Source organism: Mycteria americana, chromosome Z, assembly GCF_035582795.1.
Source record: "Mycteria americana isolate JAX WOST 10 ecotype Jacksonville Zoo and Gardens chromosome Z, USCA_MyAme_1.0, whole genome shotgun sequence".
NCBI lineage: Eukaryota > Metazoa > Chordata > Aves > Ciconiiformes > Ciconiidae > Mycteria > Mycteria americana.
In genome coordinates, this window is record NC_134396.1 from 77,865,720 (window position 1) to 77,889,655 (window position 23,936).

The 23,936-nt window shown below is 39.6% G+C and overlaps 1 protein-coding gene across 8 annotated transcripts in view; it reads right to left on the reverse strand.

The window, feature by feature from the left end:
- Window positions 1–23,936, reverse strand: part of ARB2A (ARB2 cotranscriptional regulator A) — a 271,831-nt gene that overhangs the window by 126,034 nt on the left and 121,861 nt on the right. For all 8 annotated transcript variants that reach the window (XM_075526511.1, XM_075526513.1, XM_075526512.1 and 5 more), the window contains one exon: window positions 14,603–14,821. In XM_075526511.1, the coding sequence (XP_075382626.1) occupies window positions 14,603–14,821 (219 nt within the window). The remainder of the gene's footprint in view (window positions 1–14,602; window positions 14,822–23,936) is intronic.

The following is a 23,936-nucleotide window of genomic DNA, read 5'->3' on the forward strand; positions in this document are numbered from 1 at the left end:
GCAAGAAAAATAGTATTTTGGCCAAGAAAAATGCAGATTTCCCCACCACAGGAAACAATGAATCTAACAAACTTCAACACATTTAAGTAAAACAACAACTTAGTATTTTCATTAACAGCTATGGTTTCAGAACAAAGCTCAGCTGTAAAGTCTCTGTTACAGAGTTTATATCTCTTACACAAGTTAAACTAAATAGAATAGCTTCGCCCTGTATTTTTCTTCTTGACGTCTCTGTCTCTACTTATTACATACACTCAAGAGCAGTTATTTAAGTGAAAGAAAGATTTAACAGGCTCAAAGCTATTTGATTTCTCCTAATAAAGAGAGCAAAGTGCTCAGTGCTTTAAGTAAACTGATACACTATTTATTTAATGTACTGTTATAAAGATTTGCTGAAGTGCCTTAATATGTAGCGTGCTATAATTAATTAATTGTATTTGAAGTAACTGCCATTAGCTTATAAAATAATTATCTAAACAGATGACAAACAGAATCTGAAATTGATTTGCGTTTTCTGTTGGTTCCCATTTCAATAATCTGAAAAGTTGAATGTTGAGCTATTCAAGCCTTAATTCTGCTTCTCAATTTTCCCGTCCAGACCCACCTCCGTTATTTTTGTTTTGCAATAGCGTAAGCGAGGAAATGATCTTTAATCCTGATGAGTCGCTAAACGACCTCAGGACTTGCTCGTTTTACCTCTGGCTTGAACCCTGCGACTCCCTCGCGCTGACCATTTTATTAAAGCAGGCTCTTTTCCGCTCAGATTAGCGAGGGCGTTGGCGTTGCAGCAGCGGTGCATCGCTGCCACCGAAGATCATTAGACATTAGATCACTAGCAATTTTCTTCTAACGCAATGCCATTTTTTAACAACTCAAAACATCCAACTACATAACAGACAGCTTGGCTGTATTTTAAATTAGCACAAATGCTAAAGCCAGGAAATGTAATTCTCAGGATATCGGAACAAAAGGTTCAGAGAAAAAAGAATTCTTATATACCATAAGATTATCAGGACTAGACTGTCACACCGTGACCTTGCTGGCGTCTAGCTAATCTGACAATATTTGGCAGAGCATTGTTTCAAATCAATAACTAATTAACAAAGTACAAAAGAAGTTGTACTGTTTTTGAGGCTCCTTGTTAAAAATGGCTTTTGGTTGCACATGGGCAGAAAGGTCGCTTTTATGACATCTTCATGAGTCTTTCAACATCTTGCCACTGTCAGATTAAATTACTTTTAGCAATTAATTGTCATAAGTTAAAACAGAAGCACATTTGTTACAGCAGGTTGTCATAATGACATGGTGAGCAGTTGTTTTGATATGAATTTCTTCCACTGACCCTCTATCATATCTTAATTTTTTTGGTTGACCTAACTGGAAAATTGGGAGCAACCTTCTAACTCAGGCAGCACAGGCCAAACATTGGGGGTCTTATTGAGATTATAGACTGAACAATAACGGAACAGAAATTCCAGAGATAACTGAAGATCTTGAGAATAATATATATAGTCTATAGAATATGTAACCTATGATGTCTTTGCTGGTGGGTGGGATAAAAAAAATAAACCCTCCAAAAACCACAGGGATGTAGCTTTTGTTACTGCTAAAAATAGTCCCTGATGCCATTTTAGTCCTTTACTAGCCAACACCATTTGTTTGACCTGTTTTAAAACAAGGATTAAGTGGATTCAAATCTGCAACCTGCACTCATTCAAACCGTTACTTAGTTTTGGAGGCTTGGACCTTATTGTGCTGTACTTAAAAATACACCTTTAATTTCCTTTTGGTAAACTTCTCTGTATCGTGATGCACACATATTGTCTGTCTTACAGATTACTCTTCCAACATTTCTTGTCAAAGTTTTTATGAGTTTGCTATAAAACATTACATCAGGATGAAAATAGACAAGAACCCTAACAAACCCTCCCTCTATTTATTTGACAAATGCTAAATCCCGTTTCAGCTGTTTGCTGGGCTTTGCCATGCCACCCTATTACCAGAGCCTCTCTGAAAAAAAATCCAGTTTGCTCATCAACGACGGTGCAAACCCAACAAAATTTATCAGAAAAAGATAAAAGCATTATTGATTAAGCACCTCCTCCTGCTTAATATCTCAGGTCTTTCTTCTGTGAGGTGGAGCAGATATCCACTCGCACCTGTGGAGGACCCCACGCTGGAGCAGGGGAAGAGTGCGAGGAGGAAGGAGCGGCAGAGACAACGTGTGATGAACTGACCACAACCCCCATTCCCTGTCCCCCTCTGCTGCTCCGGGGGAGGAGGTAGAGAAATTGGGAGTGAAGTTGAGCCCGGGAAGGATGGGGGGGAAAGTGTTTTAAGATTGTTCTTATTTCTCGTTACTCTGCTCTGTTGTTAATTGGCAATAAATTAAATTAATTTCCCCGGAAAAGTCTGTTTTGCCTATGATGGTAATTGCTGAGTGATCTCCCTGTCCTTATTTTGACCCAGAAGCCTTTTGTTGTATTTTCTCTCCCCTGTCCAGCTGAGGAGGAGTGTGATAGAGCTGCTGGGTGGGCACCTGACATCCAGCCAAGGTCAACCCACCACATCCCCATATTGCCACAAAATGTCCTGTGCTTGGTGACAGGGAATACAGTGCAGATAAACAGGAAAGCAGAAGCAGGACTGACTCCGTCCTGCACTGGAGAAGAAAGAGATTGTGCAGAAGAACAGACCTGGGCAACTGCAGGATCTATCCATAATGGTGGCAGCAGAAAAGCTGTAACCCCAAGAACGGTCTGGGTAAGTTGTCTCTGGGCCTGGATGTCCTGCAGGAGCTGATTAACCAGATCTTCAGGCTAACTGAGACTTTGGAAGAGCTCTGATAGCTCGTATGTTTAACAACAGTTGAACACAATCCATGTTTAACGTATTTTGCTATTTTTGTAGTTTAGCTCTGTTAGTGCAAATATTTCTATGCGACCATATTTTAAATCTTAAATCTTGTTTAGCAATAAAGCTGACAATGAGCATTAAGAACTGATAGCTACCAGGTACCAGATGTCCTGGAAATCCCCCAAACTGCGATCACATTCACTGTGCCCGATATCCCCATGCAACGCCAGAATACCCAAAACTGCCTCTCCACCAAGCAGCACAGATTAGTTTTGGAGGTGGGAACGCAGGTGTCTGCATGAGCAGACTTCTTCCACTGAACAGCATTCACAGAAAACTGGACAGGAGTATCTCAAATAGTTCATAACCCTTTATGAACATGGGCACAGGTTTAACAGATGAAGAGAAACTGCGGGCCTGTCCAAGAGCTTCAAGGCAACCTGTAGTTAATGCATTGGCCTGCAGCTGAGATATAGATTCAGGTCTCACTTTGAAATTAACAGTGTAGACAAAATCTTCGAAGAAGCGGTTGTGCACAGGCTTAATTAAGCTGCTGTTCACTAAAGCTTTAATAAAGTTGCAGCCTTTTTAATTCTGCCATGTCTATTCTCTTCTAAACACACACTTGGCAAATAATCAATTTGAATGTCACAGGGTATTTTTTCTCTTCCCGAAACTCAAGAACTGCTTTGTAGTTTAAAATGAAAGTTTGTGGACTCAAATTAACAATGTAGACAATTCCCTTTTTTGCTGAAGAAATAACAAAGGAGAGGGAGTAGGAAGGACATGGACAGTACTTGTATCCTTCCCATTATTCAAAAATGGGCATGCCAATAACATCTGGAGAACATCTGTGAAAAAACTCCCACTGCTGTACTGCTCTAAGGTCCTTCAGCAAATTTAAGCAGATGATCTGGCTTGGGGAATTTCTTGATCTCTGAAGAAATCATGAATGTTCTGCTCAATACGCCCGTGTTAAAAATGCCAAGAAACACCACTGCCTGTCTGGAGGGGCTTATATCTTTCAAGGCACATTTCTGTAGCAGTACTTGTGCAAGACCACGTGGTATTAACCATGCTAATAGCTAGATAGGCTTCCCAGTCTCAATCACCAGAGCCTGCTCTTTGTTAAGTGGATGACCAACCACAACGTCAGTGGTACCAAATGTTCTGAGACAGGGAAATTCGCCTCTCTCCACAATGTCCAAAAGCCTATCCATAACTTAAATATTTCTTTGAGGGCTGAGGTGGAACTTAGTAATGTAGAACCATTGAACCACATCAGCTGGAGAGCACCTCTGCAGGTCATCTAGTCCAACACCATGCTCAAAGCAGTGTCAGCCACGACTGGTCACAAGTGCTGTGCCTGATACTTTCAATCAAAAGCAAAAAGAGTGAGCTCTGTAGTTCCAGTGTCACAGAAGTGTAAAAACGTATGTTGTGGAAGTTCCCCAAACCTTGAACCACATGCCTTTGAGACAGAGTGACTTTGAACACCCTCCGGAGAGGTCCTGCAGATGACTACCACTGCGGACACGAAATCATGTACAATATTTCCATGTCATAACCTTTTCTTTCCAACTTTTGTATGCTTTGTGGAGCCCCAGCACAACTGAGGCAGTGGTCACCTTTTGCAACTGCAGTCTGTTTTTGCTGACTCTACCAGGTCTGAATTTTGCCCGGTCACTTTATCTTCGGGTTGAAATACGCATTACTTCATAGCATTGTTAGAAAATCGTGTTATGGTTATTTACCATAACTGTAACAGAGTAACAACAGTATCTGAACTTCCACTCCAGTGACCATACTGTCTGGTGCCCACCAGGATAAAAATCCATTTAAGTATCAGCCAAGGTCTGTCAGTCAGCTGGGGTATTTCAAAACAGAAAGGGAAAGGGAACGGTAAAGGAACATAATGAACAAACAGCCAACAGCAGCAGAAAGGTATTTAAGACAGGTGGACTCCATGATCAAATCAGACGCTGCTATTTTAAGATCTATCACAGCAATAACTCATTTGCCCACTTAAGGCAAAGCAGTCAGAGCCTTAAAACAGCAAGCAGCGTCTGAAAGCTTGACATATCTCAACGAGGAAGATTTCGTACACGACCAAGGTCTTCACTGGTAAGGGATTTAAAAATAAGCAACAGCCATTAAATATAAGCCTACCCTTTTTTGGCAGCCAGTGCAAAGGACACACGATGAATAACATGATCCTGTCATCAAATGCGTTTGTTCATTTTTCAAACAACAGGAAAACTGGAGTACCCAGAGGCTCAGAGAGGTGTACTGCAAGGTGGAATGTGTGAGGGCAGTGACTTACCAAAGGATAAGACCACAAAGTTAACTGCAGAACCCAGAAATCTTTCAAAACTACTTACGCAGCCTAAGCTTTGCTAAATTTCTTCATTATTTAATTCGCTAACTTCAAAAGAATTCCTCAGCAAACCAGATCCCTAAAAGAAATAAATATCTGTCTTCTTAACGTCTACATGCAATTAAGGCTTCTGTTTTCCCAGGTTAAGAACAGAGTGGCTGTGACACAATTAGGTGATAATGTCAATTGCCCACTTTTCTAGGATACAGGCTGAACTTGCAAGATCCATGAAATCAGATTATTCAGTTACACAGCAGGTGGAAAAGATAGGAGATAGGAATGAAAAACCATCCTGGAAGGAAACACCAGTCTGAAAGAGCAAACACGCTGCAGATGCTTATGAAGCACCAGGCGTATTGTCTGAATTAACTACATTTTAAATTTCTTGCTGTACTATATGGCTGGATGTACTGATTAAATCTTTGCTTTTGGTAAAAGGGAAACTTTCCAGTCTTATGTATCCTATGCCTGCACGCATTATGTCAGAGCCCACCTCCGGCAGAGTCTGCAGGACGCTGAACGTGCAAGGACACGTGTAGGTTTTGTGTGCGTTAGTGTAGGTAAGTGCCTGTGTGCACACACATGCACACGCACTCGTGTGTGTGTAAGGGGAACTGCCCCATGTCATTCACACTGCATTATAGGTGTAACGACTGACTCAAACCTAAGCGATCCTAGACAACGTGTAAGTTGTAAAGTAAGTCTTTTGGGACAGAGCAACTCTTCCACTCACTCCCTAATTCAATAAGGACACGACAAAACCAGATGTAGTATTTTTGCTGGATTTTTCAGAGGTGTAGAGGCTTAGCAACCCCAGGAGCAGTATTTTATTAAAGAACTAAAAAATTGACATTCGGCTGGATGCAGGGCAAATTATTTCAGCACATCCTGATGGCGAACTAAGGATTCCTCCTGCTATACGATCTAGCAGCAGAATAGCAACTGGAGCCCGTGCGACCCTGATGTGCAATCCCTGTAATTACTCACATAGCTTGCCAGTAATAGAAGAAGTGTGATTATGTTTGTCAAATGCTACTAACCCAGAGACGTCCCCTCCTTCCTGAAGAACCTTTTCAATATAGTTGTGATATTTTTCTCACCCTACGCTTTTGCCAAAAGTGCCATACTAGAACCTCCCAAACTGTTGCTTCAGAGCTCAGAAAAACTTAAGGCTCCTCAACAAATACAACTCTTGGTAACTCTATATGAAGCTCGGTCTTATTTTATTCAGTAGTTTCTCTCCAAGCAGTGCCATCTATTGGGAAAACTAACTAAAATTCAAGTATTACTTGATAATAAAGAAAATATACCTCATTGTGTATTGACAAATTCAGTTTTGCCAAGTACTGATCAAAAAAATATAGAGAAAGAGAATGAAAATCAACTGTTAAATAACAAAGTGTAGAACAGTGCAGCTGAACAGCATGCAGCCCATTCAGGGGAGAAAACCTGCTACTGACACCACCAACCACAAAAGACAAAAAGCATTTTTGATCAGTTTAGCATCCCCTTTTAGCCAGGGAGAGAAGGATAAAACAAGGATTCAGCCAAGAGAGGAATGGGAAGATTTCTCAAAATTTAGATGAGTTCATGGCTGGAGACACCATAAAACAGACTACTTTAGGAAAGACTTCTGTCTGGACACGATGAAAATGAAGTTAACAGCTCTGAAGTTGGTAAAGGGTAGTTCTCAGGGCATACTGATCAGCTACGGAGTTCACTAAGGCATAGCAAGAATGGAGGTCACGACTCCGTTCCCCTCAGAGCTCACAATAAGGCATATATCTTTGCCTGTATGGGGATGACAACATGCTGATTAAAAAGATAAACCTTGTTCTCAAGAGGCAAATAATTCAAAATAACATCACGCAGTAAGTAAATTCACAAAAAGTAAGTTTTTTAGTTAGTAAAATCCTTCACTCATAAGGATTTTAAAATGTAACAAATGAAAGTGCTATAATAATTGTTTAAATGGTCAGCCACCTATGAATTGCAGGGTAGGAACTGAAGTCTTTTCTGGGCATCTTATTCCACATTCCTCCATGCCACCATTTCCTCCACTACTTCTAGCCCCTTTGGCAGCCGTCACTGCTGCAGGCAGCCAAGCAGACTAAAGAGGAACTACCAGATTTATCTCAATCCTAAAAGCTAGATTTTTTTTTTTGTATTTTTTCCTGAATTTTCACTTTGTTTTCTGTAGCTGATGAGGTGAAAACAACATCCTTGAACGTACTGTGCATCCTGTGCCCCAGTTCCCTGTCTGCTGACTCCACAAATGTTTTCCTGACCTCCGTGCATCGCAGTACAGTCCTCATATCCCCGTACCCAAAATCCACAAATATTTCTAGGAGTGGGGTGGGGTAGAGGGTCCCCACAGGAGGAGTTTATTTTGCAACAGCACAGTTCATCTCAGGATCTCAGAAATTAATTTTCATCATCTCTCACTATATCAAGGCTCTTACAGCTGACTGGTCCCCAAGAAAAAAACATGTAAAGAACCTCCAAGTTTTGCAAAAAGGTGTATGAGCTTGAGCCCCTGCTAAATTTTTTCTGCCAGTTTTCCCAAACACACTGATATCTAGCATCAAAATGTGCAATTGCATGCAGTAGGTTAGAGGATATTACCCTTGTTTTGGATATCAGCTAAAAGCATATTATCCCTTGATTCTGTAAGATAAATGATAAAGGATACTCGCAGAGAGCAATCTGTAATGGCAGGAGGATGGACCAAATGACCCACGAGGGTTTTTCAGTCCTTAACTGCAATCTCTCTACAATCAAAGACAGGCAGTATCCGAGTACAAGAAGTTTGAATAATTTTATTCACCTTTGCCTTCGACAAGTAGGTCCGCTTTCTGCTGAGCTAGTTTTCTTTACCATTAGCTCACTAACTGGCCAGGTTTACCAAGCCTGAATCCCATCTGAAAGGAAGGAGGACTCATCTGACCTGTGAGAGACGGTCTTTTTTAGCACAACGGGAGCACCACGCAGCTCGTGGTGGGAGGAGAGATGCAAGCTGGTTCTTTCTTTTGGAAACTCACACGGCTTGCCTCACGTTTTAGGAGCCGGACCTAACAATGCACAATTTGTTGGCATCATGTAATGAATGTCTGAAAGACACCAAAGCTAGATAGCCCCGATTTATTCCTTTTCTTTGATTAAACCATACTTGTGAAACGCAGAACAAAGAGAGGGTATGGCAGAATGAAGAGCCAGTGGTGCTCTTGGAGAGATGCAAAATCTTCCTTCAGTGATTATTTGCGTCTCTGATTTCTCACTTGCTCAAGGAAAAGAAGGCAAATATAACTTTTTGAGACTACTAGACACAAAACATACCATAAGATGTCTTTACAATCTCATGATTTTTTAAAATACCTAATTTAACTGCACAAGCTAAATAGCCTATGTATAAATCATTGAATACTACTATAGTTTAAACTCTACATTCTTGTCGTGGTTTAACCCCAGCCATCAACCAAGCCCCCCCCAGCCGCTCGCTCACTCCCCCCCGCTGGGATGGGGGAGAGAATGGGAAGGGTAAAAGTGAGAAAACTCGTGGGTTGAGATAAAGGCAGTTTAATAGGGAAAGCAAAAGCCGCGCACGCAAGCAAAGCCAAGGAAGGAATTCCTTCACCGCTTCCCATGGGCAGGCAGGTGTTCAGCCATCTCCAGGACAGCAGGGCTCCATCACGCCTAATGGTGACTTGGGAAGACAAACACCATCACTCCCAATGTCCCCCCTTCCTCCTTCTTCCCCAGCTTTATACACTGAGCATGACGCCATATGGTGTGGGATGTCCCTTTGGTCAGTGTGGGTCAGCCGTCCCAGCCGTGTCCCCTCCCAGCTCCTTGTGCCCCCCAGCCCCCTCGCTGGTGGGGTGGGGTGAGGAGCAGACCAGGCCTTGACTGTGTGTCAGCACTGCTCAGCAGGAACCACAACAGCCCTGGGCGATCAACACTGTTTCCAGCACAAACCCAAAACACAGCCCCACGCTAGCTACTACGGAGAAAATTAACGCTATCCCAGGCAAAACCAGCACAATACTTTAGCTATTTAATGTAAGATGCCTGTTCACTGTAGTATCTATAGAATGAAATATGACACACACATATTTTTCCTGTTATATAGATATTACTAGAGGAACCTAAAGCTTATCTGACCCTTTAGAAATGATGCAGAGGCCTAACCGTAGGTGCTCAGTGCCATTTTAGATGCCTTAGAGTCCTCTGCTTGGCTTCCAGCTGCTGGGCCAGGGTGGTGCAGGCCTCTGCTGATGCAGGTCCTACAAGACATCGGCCAGACCTCTCCAGGACACCCAGAACGTCACTACACATTTACATCCCAGCACCTGAACTGCAGTCTTGTTTAACCCTGAACACCCCGTGGAACGCCCAGGGGCAAGAAAAATAAAGGCATGGTCGTTTCTAAGCAGTTCTTGAGTTTTCCATTGCCTGCATGATTTTGCCGCTGCTTAGAAGCGAAAGAGATTTCACAGGAACAGAAGGAAGTAATGGGCTTTGAAAGTTAATACAGACAAAGTAAAACCATGTGTTATTTCAGATGTATAGGTACAGTAACTCTGGAAGTTTAAGTGGGGAAAAAAAGGTACTGCAATATAAACGTCGGGCTGAGACTTTCGATGATCTTAAAGGTCTTTTCCAACTTAAACGATTCTGTGATTCTGTGATTCTGTGACTTTGGAGGTTTGGGTCCTCATGCCCAGGTCTGCCACAGACTTTCTCTGTGCTGGAGCATGTCCCTTACCTCTTGGGAGCTGTCTGCCTAGCGCTTGTCATTTTGTCTCTTCTGGTGGAATAAAGGGCTTATTAGCTTGGTCTCAGCAGCACGCTAATGCAGTCACACAGGCTCTGGACGAGAGCAGGCGCGCACCTTGCCAAGTCACAGGGTAGGCAGAGGGAGCCTGCATCTGCCCAGGGACGGCCACGGGGCCAGACCCGCGCAGCTGGTGGGACGGCGGCTATGCCGGGAAACGGCCCCATCTCCAACGCGAAATAAATCTGCTGCACCGAAAGGTCACCCTGCACAAGCGGACACTCTGCGGTGACCTTCAGTCAGGCGATACCTCATGTCAGCCGTACCGAACAATAAGCAGAAATGGCACAACTGTGCTTACACGCTTGCCAGGATTTCCTGCCCACCAGCAGTCGCTGCGTACTTAACCTTATATTAATAAACCTGCCTTTTACCACTTTCTCCTAAATACTGGCACAAATTATCCTGATGCATCCATTTTTAGAAAAACAAATTAATTAGTTGCACGTGATCTTTTTCTATTTAATCTCTTGCAGAAAATGGGAAAAATTATTTACGAAAAGTATGTTACATCAAAAATGAATTTAATTTCATTGATATGCTGTTAGTATAAATAGCGCTGTTATAGATTGTGCTATAGTAAAAATAATATTTGCAGTAAGAATTATTAAAGCAGCTAAGCTCGGTGGAAAAAACAGGACAAAATTCCTAGCATACAAGCCTAGGAAAGGTTTATCCCTTTTGCCCAGAAAACCTGACCCCATCAGTTGGTCTGATAAAAGGTACTACTTCTTCCTACTTCTTCCTTCTTTGCCTCTTTGATATCCTTTGACTATTGTGGCAACAACATTATTGCAAATTACTATTATTATAAAATTACACGATTTATACTTTTTTCTTTAATAACATTTCAGAATCCATTCAGTATACTTGTTTAAGTGGTGAATGCTATTTAGAAGGGGATAAATACTGATTTACATTTCTAAGTGTCTTTTAACATAGAGAAGACACTGTCAATGTGAAAATCTGTAGGGAGTGGGAGATGGCTTGGAGGATGGAGGGAATAATCATGTCACATTTAAGCCTGTATGATCTGTTTCCATAGAAAAAGGTTAGAGATCAACAAATTCTCAGTTTAGTTCAGTAATAAATGAAGGTTGGCCAGGGTATTAAGTTTCTGGGGGGGAAGCATTAGCCAATATGTACAGCAGCAGCCTCTGGTGGTCTAAGAAAAAATGGTAGTATCTATAAGTAAGGATAGAAATATGTTTTTTAAAAGGATGTATGTACATATTTAGCTATTTGACTCAATCCTCCATTCAACACATTAAAAAACAGATGCTTTTAAAATGATCTGCTGGCAATATGCTTGTTAAAATCTGAACAGTAAGAGTATTAAAATTCATATGCATTCATTAGCATGTTATATAAAAGTAAAATGCTTTTGTTTAATCATTCCATAAAGTATTATAGTCAATGCTGATTATCAAGAAGTTTTTTCCTTGGTTTGCATCGCCAAAAAAGAAACCAAATTTATAAGATTGTTACTGAATTGATGACATTTTCTGTCTTCACTCGTGAATTCAGTTGGCAGATGTTTTCAAGAACAAAAAATTCTGTCTTATTACAAAACATATTAAGCAGGTTTCTCTGCCATAACGTTTGACATGATGTTTATTGCCCAGACCAAATCAGTCCCTTTAACAAGCTATAATGTATGCCAGAAAGTACCTTATTTCATAGTTAAGGAAACTTCCAGCATGAAACAATAAGTACTTTGATCTTTCAAGCACTATGCTTAATGCACCACACACTCCCATAGTCATTTTTATTTATACTCATTTTGTACAAAAATACAGTGCAATTTGAGATTTTGTATTTTAAGACTCTGCTTTTACATATTCTTGAGTATCCTAGCTATTTGGTTTTTTCTATGAAAATAAGTAAAATACGTAAAGAAATTTACCATGGAAGAGTTCCATTTTTCCAATTCTTGGAAAAATCTAACTGCACAAGTGGGAGCACCATCCAGACAGCTTTAATTTGTTCAAATGGCATTTCCTCATCGGATCACAACAGATCTCAATGACCCTATGAGAACATAACCTGGGATATTTATTCCTACTGCTTAACAGTCTGAAACAATTTCTCCACCATATTTGACACAAACAAATTTTCCTTCAACATCAGATGCAGTTGATGCCTTCTTGTGAGGATATTTTTAACCTAGTGTCTCTGTACCAGTTTGCCCTGCTTGGCAAAGATGATGTAAGGCTTACTCAGGTTTTTCAAAATTCTTTGATGAGATCATTATGAAGCATATACCATCCTTAAATATTTCTGCGGAGTGACAATATGTTTTATTTCAAGACCCCAGTGAGTCAAAGGTATGCTATACTACACAGTAAGCAAAGGTCATACCTAAATTGCTCTTTGAGATTACCCCAAACCAGCTCCAACACCGTACCCCCTACCAGCTCGAGGTTGTGGTAAGCCTGGCAGCAAGTCCCAGGGTGCAAACGAACGGTGATTCTTGTAGCACACGTAATCCTACGGACCCAAGCACGGGAGGCAAGAAATACATTGCAAATATGGCACTGCACCATTTTGTTTGCATCGTGCGATGCTTGGACAGACTGACAACCGTGTCTGTGGCCAAGAAGATGGAGCAGAGCACGTTATGTTCACAGCTCCTCTTGCCACCTCTGAAGTTTTTACAGACTTAGCAGTTCTGCTCAACAGAGTAAATGGCACCCTATTGGTGGTCCAGGATGTTGGACTGCCCATAGGCAAGTAAATTGCAGTAATTTATCGTGCCACACACACCAAAGCAGGGACATTTTTCATTCTGCTTCAAAAAACTCTCTGTATTAGAGCCTATTAAAGAAAAAAACCAAAGAATTCTTTCAGAATAAAAAAGCAACTGCATCAGAAAACCTGATTTCAGTTAATTCACCCAGGAAAGGAGACCACCACCCACACTTTCACTAAACCTTATGCTACTTCCTTCCTTAGTTTGAAGAAATTCAAATAAAGGCAATGTCAACAGTCATATTGAGGCACAGGGCTGCACAAAAAAGAAAATGGGATGGAGTCATGCATTTTATGTTTTGGGGGTCAAACGTCTTGAAGCCAAATTTCATGCCTCATCAAGCAAAAGAGCCACAAGAAGGTGGAACTGCTAAAAAGGTATCAGAAAAGGTTCACTTTCAGCAAGGGGACACTGGACCAGCATGCTGACTGAACGCCTTTCTGGACAATATAACAACATGGGTCCACTGGCTTCTGATGGAACTTGAGACAAGCCTGGTCACCCCTCTTCAGAAGCAGGGTCTGGCTGGTGGGCAGAATGGCATCTCTCATAAAAAGCAGCGGGTAGAAAAAGCAGTGCCCTGTTGGTGACTTTGAATATGCATATGCATCCTTTTGTTTCCCACACTCAGTAGCAAGGTATTTCTCAAAACACACAGTAGAATTTATGGTATTGGTGATAAGCTCACATCCAGGTTACAAACCCTTTTAACTAGCCAGTACAGCTGTATTTCTCCTACAAACACTGTTATGCTAAATCACAATTAATAGGAACTTGTTAAAATTTAAGGTGATTCCAACATCCCTTTTGCTGGATTTCTCTGTTTCACACCAGAAAGGCATATACATTTTTACTGTTTTAACTACACTGTGGCATTTTTGACATGTTTTACCGTTGAATGAAAATGCTAACTTTCATAATAAAGGCTCTGGAAATTGCATGACTCAGTCTCGAATGTATAATGCATAGTATGTATATGAAGCAGAATGTGTCAAAGTGCAAATAATATTGTTTGTGCCCCCTGCAGAATTAGAAATCCTCGGGTAGCACCGTTATAACGATCCCATGCTGGTAGCATTACAAAGTGCAAAGGTTCACTGAGTAAGAAAAGAGCAAGGGACAGAGTTTCCTCATTACACCATTCTCGAACTATTCTAGCTTAAATATTTATTAAGATATTAATAACTCTCCTCCTTTATCTGCCTTCAGAAGTTCAGTTGAAACACAATGGATGGCTGCTCATATGAAAACAATACATTATAGGGTAAATCTGCTACCACACAAGATGAACACCAGTATTTTCCACAATACATTATTAATTCAGCAGGTAATATGTTAAAAAACTATCAGGCTATAAGTACTGCCTCCCCAATATAAGACAATATAATACAATAAATGCACGCATGGCATGCGAAGCTAATATGTTGCCTAAGCTGCACAAGAAAGTGTTTCTTATATACACCTCTGTTTATAAAATAATTTTTACAAAGTCTTCCTTAAATCATTCTCTTTCTTGATAGCACGAGCGAGTTCCTCTGGGGTTTATTTGAAGTTCCCCTTTGAAATTAGAAAGGAATGTTTTGTAACTCTTCCAAAACTTCACATTCAATATGTGACAAAAAATATCAATAGAATAAAGAGCCAGGAACTCTGTATGAACTCTTGAATGCCATCTCCGTAATGTGTTTGTTTTTAAAAAAGCATGCTGTTTATTAGCCAATATGGACAGTAAACATATCTATACATCATTAAAGAAGGGCAAACAAAACCAAAAGAAACTTACTCTAATATATATCTGCATAGTTTCTTTTTCTTTTTGTGGATTTCGATACTTTTCGTAGAAGTCACGTCGCTTCTTTGTTTCCTTCTGGATTTTATCTTTTCTTTCCCTCTTTTCTGCAGGTTCATCTGAGCTATCAGAAGACAGCTGTACTTGGGCTTTTGTCTTCTCCACTTCAATATAGTTCTCATTGGGATTCAGTACTATTACTCCATAGCCTTCCTGTTTTTGAAGAGAGACACACACGCACACAAAAAGAAGAAATATGAAAAGGGAGATTTAATGCTTGAAAATGCCTTGCATTTACTTTAATGCTCTTAAAAACTTTTATATTTATTTCAGTAAGTTCACCCAACATAATTTATAGAAGGGTGTTTTAAGAATATTCTGTTTGTTTCATTTCTGTCATTAAAGGGATATTGATGTGTGAATATGTGTCTGTGTGTGCACTTATGCTCATACACATCCTTCAGCGTCAGAAAAGTTGCCTGTTTTACCTTTAAAATAATTTAATATGTTGTTTTATTCATAAGCACTTTATATGACTTTTTCAGAAAACAGTACGAGAACTAAAAGCAAAATATTATTTTAAGAACTCTACATAATGATGAATAAAAAGCTTTATACCCAGCTAATAAAAACCTTTAAAATAAAAAGGATGGAGGGATTTCATATATATATATATATATGTGTGTGTATATTAAAGAAAGCGTGTGAAAATTATTCACTGCAGTTTAAAATAGTAAAACCTTTTGTCTAGCTGACAACAAGCATACCATGCAGAAGCCAATCGCGGCAGTAACAATGAATCAATACCAAAGCTGATTCAGTGGTATTGCTTACCAGTCAACTCTTTTACTGTGGGGATGACTTTTAAGTACATCTTTAAATCTGCTCTAAAACTTCACTGGGATTATGTCCTGTATTCAACAAACCCAGAGAAAATTCGTGACCTGCAGGATGCTTTTGAGCATACCAGCTGCATTTTTGTGCCTCAGAAAATGAGCCGGTTGAAAAATACATGAATTTATGAATGAGAAATAAATCTTGAATAAATCAGCCAATCATTTTATTATGATTTTTAAATGATGGCAAATCACACAAGAATTGTAATATTCGTGGAAGATATAATCGCAAACGCAGGGAGAAAAGAGAAGCACGTGCATTTAACAGATGAGTCCTTAAAGTTACCATGGGTTCCCAGTCAAAATCAAGCTGTCCTTTAAAAGTAAATTTTAATAAAGACTTACTTTTTGGAAACGTCTATATTAATTATCTAACTGAACAGCTTTATTCCAGCTTTTCAGTTGGTGCTTCGTTTTGCGCTTGGGCTAGGCACGAGGATCAAAGAGGTCCCCATACCTAGCTGGCCAGAGCAAACCAAGCCCACACCAACAAAAGATACTTTATTTGGGCTTGCTTTATTCTAATCTGTAGAGCCATTCACAAACCTTGTAGCGCATTGTGGCCACTGTCAGGTAGACAGATTGTCACTCGGTGATTTTCTACAGTTGGACACACTCGACTAGTTATCAAAATCGCATCTGAAGGCAGTTCCTACCCCTCGTCCTTGTGCCCTTCTCAAACGTCTGCCGTAGCTTCTCCTCCCACCAAAACCCAAGTTAAAGGGCACGGTTGCACTCTGCTAAACAGGGTGAAATAGAGGCATTCAGGACACTGTCTCTGGCGTAAGGGACGTAGTCAAAAAAGGTCACCGTAGGCCAAAGAGAAAATTGCCTCCTCGCTAGACACGGCGCCGTGAGTAAGTGGTCTCCTGTCATGTCGCTCCCCTGCCCTCCCTGCTGAGTGAATTGAACTGGGATAAATATAAGCAAACAGGCAAATAAATAAATAAGCAAAAGGGGAAGGGCAAAGGAAAATGGAAAATTAAAGACGACAAAGTTTAAAACCTACCCACGCCCTTGCTGGTCATCTTAACACACAACATGGTACTGTTAACACATAGAATTTCCAGCTTGGAAAATTCAAAGCCCAAAACCCATCGGAGGGGAGAATACCACTTACAAACATTCATAAATTACACGCCTCAGATGAAAGTACGGTTTTTGAGCTCTCTCGTGGCAGAGTAGGACCACGTTTTCGCAGTACTTGGCAGGCTGGTGGGTTTGGGGCTCTCTGTGCTCTTCATCTTCTTGACCCGCTCATTTTGAGCAGAGACGTTCTGCGTATTGATTAGTTTTGCTTTCTATACAATGCCAAATGCAAAATTCATGTGTTTATTACAGGTCTACAAGTGTTACAGGGATTTGAAACTCTGTGTCCACTTGAAGCTGACCACAAAACAGACACATAAATCATCAAAGAAGTAGAATTTGTCTAAGTTATTGATTATGTAACTGAAAATTACATGACTCATTTGTCCAATTTTATGAGGACACAATGTCAATTTTTCACATACACATCAACAGATGAAATATGATTCCATTTTTAAATTCACTATTTCATAAATCAATTAAAAGATTTTTATCAATTATATTTTAAACAGTGTAACATGTCTCCCTTTACTTTTTTTTTTAATTTCTCCCAGATAGCAGGCCTTTCCTGTCAGTACAATTAAAATAATTAAGTAATAACTGAGATAGGTTTTCCCATAATTGAGGAAAAAAATAATCTTACAATTCATAAGACTTTCTCTTAGGAAAGTAATCTCTTTTCAGATTGTTTTGCTTACATGATGTAGTGTATTTCCCTTTCCCTTGTAATTCTGCATCCTACATTGCAAGATGTAAACAATGGCAGAAGAAAGAAGATTTGAGAGTAACATGTATAAAGCAACACGGAAAAAACAAAATGACTGGTAAAATTGTACCCAGTTACAACCTCTCTCATTCAGCCTTAGCCTCAGCATTTTCTACTGAAAAGGAATACTCAGCTCTAAATAACATGTATGTAAACAATGTGGCTTTTAAGTTCAATTAATTTTTAAAATACGTATTTCACGTGGGCACAGCTGCACCATTAAAGTTCAGTGCAATCAGAAAATTAAAAAAAAGGTGGAACTCCTCGCTAACAGAGTGGGGTTGAGCACGGTGCAAGTCAGTGCAAAACTGAGTGCACAAGACCACTAATATATAAAAAAGGCCTTTAGCAAACTTTACTAATAGGCAAGACACACAGTCTTTGGCATGACTGTTAAGCAAAACCAAAATCACACTCATTAAGAAGAACCTTTTTAAATGAAAGTCGTGTTCAGAAGTATATACCTCACAATGTCATTAAAAATATAAATTTCAGCTATGATGAGCTTACAGCATTATTAAAACGTAGTGACCTATGATGTAAGTAAGCACCATCATCCAGGAGAGTTTTTAAAGCTTGCCACCATCAGTAAAACATTAGGTATGTTTTCAACGTACGTAACAGCGCAGTAGTTTTCTCCTGTGTGTCCAGTGCACACAGAAAGGGAAACCACTCTCTAAAGTGCAAAGCTTTTTCGTGGTAAAAAGCTAAACTTTGGGACACCCCTCCCACCCCCCAAATCGATCTTCAGCTGACTGAAACAAGCCAAGCCCCATGGTCTACCACACGCCTGAGAGAATGCAGATGTTGCACAGAAGCCAAGGTCTGCCTGCATCCCCCATTAGTGTATCTGTGATGAGACGCAATAATCGGGACGGACACTGATAAATACAAGTCCCAGCCTCTAATCTACGAGTTCAGTGGATACAATTACAGTTTCTCTCTCACTAAACCACCCAATTAACAGCTATTTCCCCAAGTTCTAACACTTCAAGGTAAGTAAAATGTAATCTACGCTAACTACGAGCACCCTCCAGGTAACTGCTTCTGGAAGGAGAGGACTGTGTGCAAACTCCACTTCCAGCTTCATAAATACAAATACAATTAATACTTATGATTGAGCCAGCAAATGATGATGAAAGGAGAAGCAGGCTGACAAAGGCAAGTGTTGGAAAGAATCACGAATCCCGGTTACAGTACCTTTACTACAAAGCCAGAACAACGTAGAAGGGCCTTTTCCACCGTAATACACGAGCCAGAAATGGAGCGGTCCTTTCTGCCTCTTACTGGAAGTTCAAGCGAGATACTCGAAACGGAAGGAATACCGAAACTATCGTCTCTGACAGCAAGAGTAAGGTTAAAAAAAAGAACCCCAAAGTATTTGAGGTAAATTCCAAATCTTTTGAAATCTCTTCTGCCTGGCCACATGAATAATGAGCTGAAAGCATTCGGCTCTGCATATTAATCCACCAAGATGGGACACCATATGTGACCAGAGAGGTCAGGGCTGGAGAGGAATCTTTTGACCTGTGTAACTGTCTTTTTGGACTGTGAGCGAGGGTCTGAAAGAGATCATTTTCCTAAGCTTTATCAACCTGAATTTTCAAGTTCAGGTTTCTATGTGGATCGTTGGCAACAAGGCCGGAGTTAATTCCCAGGGGAAATGCAACTCAAAGTGCTCAGCTCTTAAACCTGCCCGTGGTTAAAACGGACACAGCAATGCCCATTCATCTTTCTGAAAGATGTATGCTCTGTTCATTTCCCATCTTTTCCACGAGAAGGGTCCATCTATGTCACTGTTGCGACATCGTAGGTGCAACAGTGGGATGAGGTCATGACAACCAATCAGAAGTCACTAGTGAAGCGTTAAAGTAAACATAGCTGTTGGAGATGCAGCTCAGCTTGAAAAATGCCCCCTCCATTATTTGAGCAATTTTCTCAAGACGTGACCTGAGACTGAAACGCCTGAAATGTCAGTTGACTCCGCTTTCTGTTTCCACCCAATGTACATTTTGGCAACTGCACCCTGCTAATGCTTTGCGATATTTCCATCCCGGCTACACCTCGGCTGCCTGAATTCCAGCACTGTGTCCAAGTGTGTAAAAATGCCGTGTTACTGCCAAACACACATTGTCCCACTAAGTTCCCAACTTAAAATAGCTCATCAAGTTAGGCAGGAAAAGAAAACATGCCACAAAAAGTTTTTAGAGGACCACCTGTTGTCTATTATTTTTACATAGCACTTACTCATAAATCATAACACAGGGTAATTAATCAAGCTGTCAAAGAGAAGGTCAAAGGTTATGTGGGGGAGTCAGAAGGTCATGCATGGGCTGATAGAGGTCAGGGTCACACCGCATTCCTCATTATCAAGTTGGGATGAGAGACGGCCCAAGCAAACAAAAGTGAAAGCAGATGGAGAAGTGAGTGGATAAAAAAAAGGAGAAAATTTCGCAAACAAAAAGAAAAGTGAAAGAAGAATGTCAGTTGCCTTCAAACAAGGAGGAGAATAGAGCAGAAATACATTGAGATGTTCTCAAAAGGTCTCACACAATACAAAGAAACTACAGTTTGATTATTTAAATACACTTAATATAACTTTCCATCCGATCTTTTTGCAAGTATTAAGCGACGCCGCAAAACGGGCACTGTGGTTTTGGTTCCATTTCACATCTGAAGTCAATACTTTCAAGGTGAATTAGACAAAAGGAACCCATTACCATGATGAATGCTGATGGATATATAAAATTGCTTCTAAATGCTGAAGTTTATTCCTGTTTATGGCTACAACCAATAGACGTTCAATAAAAAAGTTATAACCTGTTTGAATGATGTATTAAGAAGTATACTTTCATATACACAAATCCTCAAAAACACAAAGCATCATAAAAGTCCCTCTGGATGACACAACAGTTATAAAATATTCTATCATTACACTGACCTGAATTAGATGCAGAATACTGTGCAAAATTAGCTGTCACCCTTTCCTCAAAATCTTTGTTAATCTCATTTTGAATGTTTGCAGCTTTATCAACACATGCATCAATGTCAGCTCCTTGGTTACTGAACCGCTGTACTTGGAAGAAGATATAATTAAAATGTTTTGGCACAGAAAAGGTGAAATTGTATCTTCCCCTGTTCCCTGAGGAGTCTGTAAAACATGTAGGATATATTGACAAACACACACCCTTGTCTAGAGCCCTGACATCCCAGGTCACCCAACTGCTATTTATTTCAAAACATTCACTTTACACTTACCCAAACTGTCACCTGCTGTGTTACTAACTTTTAATGGATATTAGAGCTATAAAAACAATAAACTCTTCATTTCCTTTCTGTTACTGCCTTCTAATTCCTCCCTGCATCAGGGCCGTATCTATTTGCATGCAGAACTGTATTAATCTTATTTCACCATATATAGTATCTTTATGCTGGAAAGTATAAAACATACTATTAGTATGTTTTACTTTGCTATTTGTTAATTTGGTGATAGCGCAGCTATACTAAACAAATCAATGTTCAAGGCTAAAAAAACCCACCAGATAAGCTGTTACCACATTTTGAGTTTGCTGCTGAAAAGTTTTGAAGAGAATTAATGTTTTACATCTATCTATAATTAGCAACCCAAATATGTCTATGCGCAAGATATGCAATCCTGTTTTATGATGTTTGTTCCCAAGGCCAAAACTGAATAAACACATCCATGAATTATAAGGATTTTACTCCCTCAGTTGTGTACTGTATTCTTGATAGGCAACTTCTGTGCCTTTATAAGCACTAATTTCACTAGGATTTTCAGCAGAAAATTATTTCTCATGGCAAGTGAAATACAAGAAACTATGCTATAGCATTAACTTAATTCTCTGAATTAACAGAAAGGAACTATGTTCATATTCAAATACTTCAAAGTATTTGAATGCTTTTGAATGCTTTTGAAATGCTTCAAAAGTTGTTTAATAAACCTCAGCCCCACCACCTCTCCCTGATGTGAGATTCGGGCTATCTGGAGAAATCACTGGAGGCTGAGTGGAAGTGAATCTACCCCAGCCACCCAGGCGGGATATAGAACTGCAAATAACCCGTCCCCAACAACTGCCCAGGCTGCAGTGACAGTTTCTGCTCTTCTTCACTAAGTGCACACAGCTTTGGGGTCCATACAACCTGTGAAAGAATGAATCCACCAGTTACCCCCAAGGCCCGGCATCTTTTAATGATACCTTATAGGAACCCCTTCTGTAATTAAAGTCTGTACTCTGAAAGTTCCCCCCCGCCCTTAAGAAACTATTTTACTTTCTTTTCTGACAAAAATTTCAGAAGCTGCAGAAGAGTACAAGATCTTGAACAAGAACCTCATGCATATTTCACTTTTTCACTAAGATTTTAATTAAAAGCTTAGTCAGATTTATATAGAACTTAACTTTTTGAAAGCAATACACCAGAAACAAGGGTAAATCAAATAATCTTCATAAAACCCACACAAGTAATTATTGGCTCTAACTTACCGATAGGGAAAGCAAGGAGAATAGCAGTTACTCTCTGAAAGTTATGCTCAAATAAGGTGCAGAGATGAAACTGAATTGTGGAATTTTTAAATGTTTCTATGGTATTTCTAAGCATCCCATTAACTGACAGTGAAAGTTCTCAACCGCAAATTCATTTTCCGATCCACTTTGCCTCCTCCCTGAGAATGTCACAGTATGCCTTAATTATTCTCATTTGTACTTCATAATGAATATACCCCCAAATAGGCTTTAAGTATGTATTTTTCAAGTAGCACAAGAAGAAGTAGTAAGTAAATTTATTCTAAGATACAACTCATTTCCTTCCCTTTTGTAATCGTGTAAAATCTTTTTGTAAACATTTTCTCCTTCTGAACTGTTCTGCAGATATTTCGATGGGCTCAGAGGTTTGTCTAGATTTGTAACATCTTTAGCTTGCAGAAAGGCAACCCAAGTTGCCAACTTCCCCTACTTTACCTTTCATCTCTAAGAATTTATATGTATTAAACCATTACAGAAAAAGATTAAACGTCAATCTCTTGGAAGGTCTGTATTTCAGCGTTTCATTCTGTACTGTTAAGGGAAAATACATCATGCACATAAGTGTTCTCTGTAAAATCTTGAAGTTATCCAAGTCTTGAAAGACAACTCCCATTTAGTGTTGAGCATTGTTTGTGACTGCAGTCTAAAAACCTTCTATCTCAATGACAGAAAATTCAGTTGGTTTTAGTATGTGCATGTATTCAGCCACTTCCCTGAGAAAACAGCCACTTGTATTCTGAAAGTAAAGCTTCTGGTTTGTACCTATCTTCAACAAACAGGTGCAATTCGGCACATTGATGCTCCTTCCTTCCCACAGTGACCTATGTCAGAAGACCTTCTTATACTTCTTCTGCTAAATAATTTAATTACTTATGAGTTATGGTTTCTTTGTAACCTTTTAAATGACTAACTCATTAAAATGCAAAAATATGCAAAACATGATGTCACTGGGTCAAACAGCTGTGTTGGTAAAATTATGGCTGTGAAAGCCCCTAAGAACATGAAAATATTAATAATTTATATTGCTCATTATATGGCAAAAACTCTTTAAACAGATTTAGAGACAGATTAATTTTATAATCAAAAAATGCTACACTACCTCATGGTAACAAATCTTTTTACCATCTGTGACCCTTTTGTATACATAAAATATAGCTTAAAAATCTTTTTGTTAATATGTTTTAAATTACAAATATTGATGAAAAACGCCTTGTGAAACTCTGATAGGGATGTACAGAATTGTACTTTTTAAAAAAAAGTCTCTTTTTGTTACAGATTTTATGATCACTTAAGTTTTCCTGAACAGACAGCACATAGCAAGAACACATAGGTATTTCTTAAATGTCAGCAAGTCTTTACTGCAAATACTTTGCAAATTAGTATCACATGCAGCCTGGTCTTGTGTTGCTTAAAAGGCTATCGCTTTTTGAACCCTGAAGTTTTTTGGAATTCGTGAACCAACAGACAAGTATTGCTGCAAATATGTAAACAAAGTATTATCACATCCAAAGTTTAAAATGTCTCATGTCCGTGCTACACAGCTGATTCATAATGCTAAAATGAAAGGACAGTGAAACCTTCATTCCTGGCACTCTCTATTGATTGTGCCCTCAGACACACAGAGGTTTCAACTTGCAATAAACAAGACTGATTTTTTGAAGCTGCCAGTTATGGGTTTCTGCAAGTCCTACTATTTTCTGCTTTATACGTGCCAGACATTGTCCTAAGGGCTACCAGAACTTTTCTGTGGAACTAATACAAGGTAGTGGCACAATTTTCTAGTAACTGAATCCCCAGGAAAAAAAAAAAAAAAAAGGCATTCTACAGGGAAAAAAACCAAAACAAAAACCCTGCCATGGTATTTATTTACTTGCACACACAGAACGATTTTTTTCAACCCCTTTTTTCTCTTTAAATTGCTGCAAAATATATAACCTAGCGGAGCACTGTACATGCTAAGAGTTTTGGTGTTTAAATGAGTCTCAGGACAGTTTTATGTGAAAGGGAAGGGTTAATGGGGATTTTAAACTAATGAA